At 38.3% G+C, this 8,068-nt stretch overlaps 1 protein-coding gene across 1 annotated transcript; it reads left to right on the plus strand.

Annotated features, from left to right (window-relative positions):
* Positions 1 to 6,228: 6,228 nt before the first annotated feature.
* On the plus strand, positions 6,229 to 7,545 carry LOC139744855 (alpha-(1,3)-fucosyltransferase 7-like; the record flags this gene model as incomplete). Its single annotated transcript, XM_071655268.1, has 1 exon — positions 6,229 to 7,545. A coding segment is annotated over one exon (1,317 nt), but the record flags the coding sequence as incomplete, so codon positions are not given.
* Between the last annotated feature and the right edge of the window lie 523 nt (positions 7,546 to 8,068).

Here is an 8,068-nt window from a genome sequence, read left to right on the forward strand (position 1 = left end):
TTACGACTGTAAGCACTCACTGTATATCGTGATAGTAGACTCATTTGTTAAGAATGTGAGAATAAACAAATTTTGTCCAAAATACACGATTGATTCAATGTCTATACATGCGGTGCTTCGTAGTTGGGCATGCTTTTCTTTAATTTTTGTTATTAGTATTAATTAACGTTATTATCCTCATCATTACTGCTATCATATCTGATAAACCAATTTGATCTTAATTCGGTCCTCAAATTTCCAAGGGTGGTGTTCTGCTCAAACTCTGCTAATGTTTCACTACTCGACAACTTTTATCTGCTTTCTGAATGCCTACGTCGAAATCGAAATTCAATGTAGTCCCCGTGACTAACTAGTAGATAAATGAATGAATGAATAAATAAATACAGGTAAATAAGTAAGTAAGTAAATGAATGAGTAAATAAATAAATAAATAAATGAATAAATAAATAAATTTGTAAATAAATAGATAAGTAAATAAATAAATAGATAAGAATTAGAAGGTTCGTCCTACCTCTAAATGAAGCGTATTTAGTAGAAGGATTCTGTTTCATAATTGCCAAACCCAATAGATCTTAACAGGCGCGTATGGCTTCTTCTTTTTTTTTTCAACAAATGTTTTCGTAATGATTTGTGTTACTCTATTTACAGGTGTGAGCAAGAAACATGGAAAGTTGAGCTAGAGAGAACCAGCGAATTCGTCATCATCTCAAGAAGGACATAATAATTTCTTTATATATCGATCTGCAATAAAGACGTGTGCAGCAATCATGCCCATCGGTTATCAATAGGCCCATACAAGCGACATTCAACTAGGCCTATATCGCAATTTTGACGGAATGCCAACCCGTTTTTTTTTTGTTTGTTTGTTTTGTTTCTTTGTGTGCATGGTCTGGATAGGTTGCTACATTAGGTCATGACCACTGTTGTATTCTATTGAAGTCACGAGTTCATGTCGTTATCAAGCGACAAGAAATGTTCTATGCCTCGCTCGTATTGCAAATCATGGGGTATGGGCTACATGAGAAATATCAAATAGTACTGTATACAACCCAAATTTGGCACCATGCGCATTATGCAGGGTTTAAAATCGATGCCAGGAATGTGTATATTTTTAGCAAATAAAATTCAAATTTTGTTACCCCATGCCCTGGGTCATAATCTGATACAAAGGTATCGGCGCTACACATAAATACTTTAAAAAGGTCTTGTCACATGACCATTTCTTCTCCGAATTATAGGAACCACACGAACCTACGTATTAATCAGTGTTAAAAATGCATGCAAGGAATTCAGAGGGTCACATGAGAAAGGATATAGAATTCAACTTCATATTAATACGATTTTAGCCTCTGTCCCAATCGACAGATTAGGCACTTTTACAATATTCGATAAAAAGAATTTATTGCCTATAAACGGCTAAGGACAATGCAATAGTGATTTCAACCTGCTAATTCTTTGATCTGATCAAAGCTTTTGGTACAATTATACTGGATACCAATGGCTAATCATACAATAGGCTGTGATTCAAATTTCACTCATTACAGATGAAATTTGAGGGCAAGGGCTGTCTCTGTTCCAGGACATCTGATGAAATAGACAACAATGTTACAGTTTCTAGCCTTCATAACAATGTAATGGGGATACCTCTAGGCATCCTTCTTGATAAGATAATTTATCTGTTATTTTTATATATCTTATATAGCATAACGGCATTCATTATCAGAGTCTCATCTCTCTGGTTACTATCACGCTTTGCCGATGACACCCCCCCCCCCTCCTCCCCCTCCCCCCACGCACACACACACACAATAATGTGGATACATTATTGTGAATACAGTCTCTGCCTGTAGTGCTAATGCAAGACATTAATGGATCGTGCGGCTGGTAATCAAATCAATATCAATGATCGATGATTACCAACTAGAAATGATTAAAGACCCATGCATAGTCTGAAGTTTCTTGGTGCAATGTGATCGCTGATAATGGTCTTGCGTGGAATGCATGTTTACGTTACACAACAATCTCAAAGATGTTGGAATTAATGTTATTACTGCAACACAATGGTCCACGGACAATGGTACTTCTATCGAAATTTTCTAGGCACTTGCGCCAAGACAGACCTTGCTCCAATTTATTTCTTTTTCTTGCACAAGGAATTAGCACTTGCATAGGATGTTGTGCCTGATCAAGCTATTGATATGGCTTTCTCTAACAACCTGTGTTTAAAAAAGCAAAAACATTTAAAGTTTTGTTTTTATATAAGTTTAAACACTGCAATAAGTAATTACCAATGCCACGTCAAAAAGACGTGTAAATAAAAACATCAACTATTCTAATAACTTATGAGCATTTTAGATTCACAACAGATAAATCCATGAAAAAAAAAAACGCCCTTCAATAATATCATTCGAGAGTTGAAAACAAATTATAGGTAGTAGTCATCAGGCCCCATTATGGTCATTTTTCTCCATTCATCTCCATTAACAAGTGTAAGTTACCGGGATATACAACTTAAGTACCGAATATGTTTGTTCGTTATTGATTTTATCTTAAATTTGTAATCTTCCTCCTCTCAGAGTTTTTTTTTTCAGTCTCCGGCAAACTTTTTTTTTTGTTTTGTTTCAGTCAGTGCAATATTGCAATTCACAACAGTGCAATACTCGTATGTTCTGAATAATGTGATACATGCGTTTTTTAAATGTTTTAACAATTGTTTTGATATATGAATTCAATGTTAACGTATATACATTCAGTGTTTAAGATGAAACTCATCAGCATGATGTTCAATACGTTTTTTTTTTCATTTTTATCATAATTAAGCAAGATATTATAATAACTTCTCGTTTGATGTGTGACTGTGTATGCAAAAGTTGAATGGCTGCATGAGATAAGTATATGGGTTTATTTGTATAGACATGTGGATGTGATGTGCATGTGTACGTAGGTGTATGTGTGTTAATGCGTGTGTGCGGATGTGTGTGCGTATGAGTACGTTGATAACTATGGTTATTATTTTCAAGAAATATATTTTGTTTGATAATTGGTACGAATTGGTTATTGTTTTGATATGATGCTGTATATTTCTTTATGATGTTAATGTAACCGGTATTTGTCATTTCTGAAATATTCATACATTGTATGTTGTTTGATGTAATTGATGTAGTATTTCTCGATGTGACGCATTATAATTTAGCCTTCGGGCTTTGCATGTTTGTTTCAATAAACCATTATCAAATCAAATCAAAATTTAAACTTCAAAACTGCGTGACCCTCTTGTATCCAAATCAAGGCAAACTGCAACTAAGGGATATGTTAGAGTAAGCTGGACAATAACAATCCTTAATAGACTTTGGCTTTAAGTAGAGGGATTCGTAAAATGTGTCTCTCTCTCCTTATATTATACTGTATACATAACAAAATACTAAACACGTTGGCGCAGTACTAATTAACTTGTCAACTGTAACGTAGACATCAAAAATTTTAACTGCTCATTATTTAGGGCTGTTCTGTGGTAGCTTCTTAATTAAACCAGTTCTTTTCTCTTTTTTCCCCCTCACTGATCAGAATGAAAAAAAAGAAGAAAGCAAGCGTCTCAGAAATCGTGTCTCCCATAATTTGGCCCCATAACACATACACACATACACGTGTAGTTCATCACATCGCTATCCACTTTCCCCCTCCACAACGGTGTTACGTAATCCCTCCCTTTTCATGCTCCACCGAACACTACCTGTAAAGAGTCGCGCAGAACTGATAGAATCAATTCATTGATGAAATGGCACGCATTGGGTTTTGACCAGCGGCTTCCGTGATATTTATTGTAAAGGCGTTCGATACATACTGCGGGCAGTGCAAGCATGAACAGGTATGGCCAAGGCCTTGGGCCGTCGTTGAAGGAGGACTGACTGAATCGAATCACTGGCTGCATTGTTGTCTTAACCGCTACAGAAGACAGCCACGTCCCACAAGCAATACCGTGCTGTGAGAGACGTGGCGCCGTGGGAGAATTATACGTGTTCCGTTTAGGCGCCGTGAAAATCACAGAAGGAAGTCGTGTACGATCACGGTGGTGGAGGGGAATTCATTGACGTGGAAGAAAACAGTCAAGGAGACGTTATGGACTCAACAGTATAATTGTCAATGACCTCCAGCAGTCACTGATATTCATTGCAAGTATGGTCGTGTTCGGTATCAAAAACCAACCAGTAAGTGTACATTGTGGTGCAGAACACGTACAGCACCTTATCACAGTTAAACTAATTACAACACGATATTGAATATAGCGCAAGTTTTGTGATAATAATCATTTAAGGTACACAGTCATGATATGCAAATCATATTCTTGAATCAGGTGTTAGCCGGGATTAATGGTTTACTTATGGACGAGCTACAACAAACAATATACTTTTCATAAACCGTGTGTGTGTGTCTTCTTATGCTGATTATTAGTAATGTAGAGCATTGTGATGACGACACTATGAAGATATCGACAACCTGGCTGAGACCATACTGTAGCGTGGCTAATGCGACATCACTAATAGATAGAAGAGTTCCAAACAAGATATAGGGCACGGCTCACAGGGAATTAACCAAGCTGTAAACGAATAGCTTTGATTAGATTGTCATTGGTTCTAAAAAAAACGTGCAGTGAATGCTTATTCCACTCAGTCCGCTTCATTTTATCTAAATATCAAAAGCAGATCACCGCCCTGAGGTATCATAGACCGGATTTATAGTAACTTCCATTGAAATCTCTTGAATGTCTTGAATGGATTGAAGTAAAGAAAGGCCGCAAAAAGCCACTCCGACCCACAACTCGACCATAACAAAGCGGGGAGATCACCACGAAATGATACCAATCATCTATAGAGCACGCCAAGTAGTTTGACGCCAAAAGTTGCGTTCTATGATGATCAGCTCTGCACATTCGATGAAAATTCCCTCTGACTTCTATTCTACAGCTGTACAGCGTAGTAGTAGTGGTAGTAGAAGTAGTTTTGCCCCGCGTGTTTCTTTACGTAATTGTGTCTATTCCTCTTCGAGAAGAGTCGAATCACGTTTCAAGAGTCCGTTTAGTTTATTTCAGCAGTTTCTATATGGTATGATTGATGTGTAATGAAATACTTACGTAAACGAGATGCCTGCTCGCAAAACAGAAAAGAACTTAAAATGAATGGGCCCGTTTCATAATACTGTCTTGTTATCAGTGACAACTGCCACATTTCTATGACAAATTTTCTCTCAGCCGATCAGATGCAAGGATTTCAGTAGCTTGTCACATTTATGACAACTTGTCACTGATGACAAGTTTTATGAAACGGGCCCTTGGCACACTGCAGAATAGTGATCAGTTGGATATACCAGGATTTGAGCCTCGGGCACAATTGCGTGTGAATGAAAAACTGAACATTTCAAAATTGTTTGTACAAACTGTATGGCAAGTTGTGAGAGTATGACATGCTCACTTTGCCATTTGCATATTCATATTGACCGTTCAAGAGTGAATGTTTCCTGAAAAATTAGCAAAACTTCAAAATGTCACAACTTCCTTATTTTTCATGCGATTTCGACTTTATGATAATAATATGCACGCATATAATATATATATATATATATATATATATATATATATATATGATATGCATGTACTGAGCAATGTTATTTGACTTTGCGTATTTTTGTTATTTTTGTTCTATTATGTTTTGTTTTGTTTTGTTTTTCAATAAGTGTAATGTTGGCAGCTCTTATCATTGTAGTATATATATACTTCTTCGAGCAAAATCACAGAGGAGCGGAAAGGTGAAATTACATCTATAAACCATGTTTTACTTGTATATCTCATAATTCACAAATAAATTTCACCTTTACGTATCATCTTACCTCTTATTAATCATAAAACCATAAGCCATATTATCTTAGAGGATATATCAAAGATGTATCTCATCCCCCTTCTGAAATGGTACTTTCGAAACACAAGAATCCGTGACACCACAAAAAGAGGTAGTGTGCTGTGTTGTATACGTATGTAACTGCGAGCGCATGCCAGTTCCGGTCTCAATTCGCTGCATTTTTGATCCATTTGATATACGTTTTTACAGTGGGCTTTCTTTAATTCATGTGGTGACTAAAATGATGGCTTAATAATGGTGCTTTTCAAATAGAGACTTTATAAAGTGATTCGCAAATTCCTTTAATTTGTTTTCTACTCTCTATTTTTTCTCTTTCCAGTTCTACAATATCGTAGTGGTGGCTGGTCTCATGACAGTGACAGTCCTTGGTATTCTCACAGCAATGTGGACAACTCCAGCCCATCGGAGTAGCAGGTACGCCATCATAGCTACCAACTCCAGCGAGTACCAAGCCCTCATCCGCAAGAACACGGGCTGCGTGAAGAAGGTGCACATCTTTGGCACCTTCAGCGTCATGAAACATATCCCTGAAATCAGCCACTACATGGAGCTCTTCATCAAGAGCACACTACCTCTGAACGAAACGGGCGTCGACTGCATGTCCATGGGCTACGATTGCGACATCAGCCTGACGATGGGGGACGAGATCAACATGCTCAAGGGGAAAGATGCCGTGGTCTTCGGCTTGGTTCCTACACAGTTTCGTGGAGAGGGAGGCAAACAGCTGAGAGAACTGGTAAATCGCATTCCCGAGCCAGGGCAATACTGGATTTACTTTAGTACAGAGAGTCCGCTACGGGTAATGAGATGGACCGCTGACCTGAATCTTGGTAGACTGAAATATCACTTGCTAATGACCTACGACTCCGACTCAGATATCGTGTTACCGTTTGGCTACTACCGCCCCTTCAACACATCAAATACAGCTTCACCCACACAAGATGTGTTCGGGGACGTCAGCACTGAGCCAGCAGTTCTCGAAGATCAGGCGGCCAACCGGAAAGGACTCATATCGTGGATGGCGAGCAACTGTCGGGGGTTCTGGCCTCGAGTAAGCTTCGTGCGGCACATGAAGGAGCTACTCCCTCTTGATGACTACGGCAGGTGCGGCCGAAGCGAGTGTCTTCCAAAACGGTCGGACGTATGCAACAAGCTCTTGGCATCGTACAAGTTTATTCTGTCCATTCCTAATACGGAGTGCAAAGAGTATATTACGGAAAAGTTTTGGCTCCAGTCGCTCACCTACGGTGCAGTCCCCGTTGTGCTTGGCTCGAAGAAAGAAACCTACGAGAAGTTAGCCCCACCTAATTCCTTCATCCATGCCGCCGATTTCGGGAGTTTCGACGAGCTCGCTGCCTACCTCAAGATGCTGGACGCTGATGATGACAAGTACAGGCAATTCTACGAATGGAAAAAACAGGGCGAGGTCGTTCTCACGTACCCAACCCGACCCAGTGTCTTTTGCCAAGCAATTCCCTTTATGAAGGTCCAGCGCAAGAGGATCCCATTCAAATATCTCAGTGACTCACCATGGTTTAATGGTTGTAGACTTCCCGTTGATAGGAGGACGTTTGATCTAACGAAAGATGAAGAGAACGAATTAATGTTTCTAGAAAACTGGACGGTGTGGCGGTGAGGTATATGGGACCTCAAATTAGATATTATTATCAATGTTATATTATCATTTAGTGATTACATAATGATTAAAATCTCATTTTACTTTATAATACGTGCAATGATTTTAACCTGTTATTATCATCTTCATGAAACGGTCTTAATGACACGAAGAAATATATAAGCAAGTGATACAATTACCCTGCTAGTCAGCCTTCGCGAAAATATACACCTCGAGAACACAACATTATACTTTGTTGACGAGCCCGTCCATATGCCGATATTGACTCCTTCAGATTGTAAAAGATAAGAACAAAAAAAGCTTATATCATGTGAAAGGCGCGTCCTTTACTAATTTGTGATACTTAATAAATTTGTAAGCGTATCTGTATACTGTACATGCATAGCAATGGTCATTCAATTATAAATGCACATTCAAAACGTAATAATGATCAAAGTGTTTGTCAATTTATGACGAAAAGATTAACATAGGTACATGTATGATGAATGTGGAATAACGGAGTGCGTATCTACTTCGCCATATT

The sequence above is a fragment of the Diadema antillarum genome, unplaced genomic scaffold (genome assembly GCF_040938485.1).
Source record: "Diadema antillarum isolate AM-2024a unplaced genomic scaffold, OU_Dant_1.0 seq00001215_RagTag, whole genome shotgun sequence".
NCBI lineage: Eukaryota > Metazoa > Echinodermata > Echinoidea > Diadematoida > Diadematidae > Diadema > Diadema antillarum.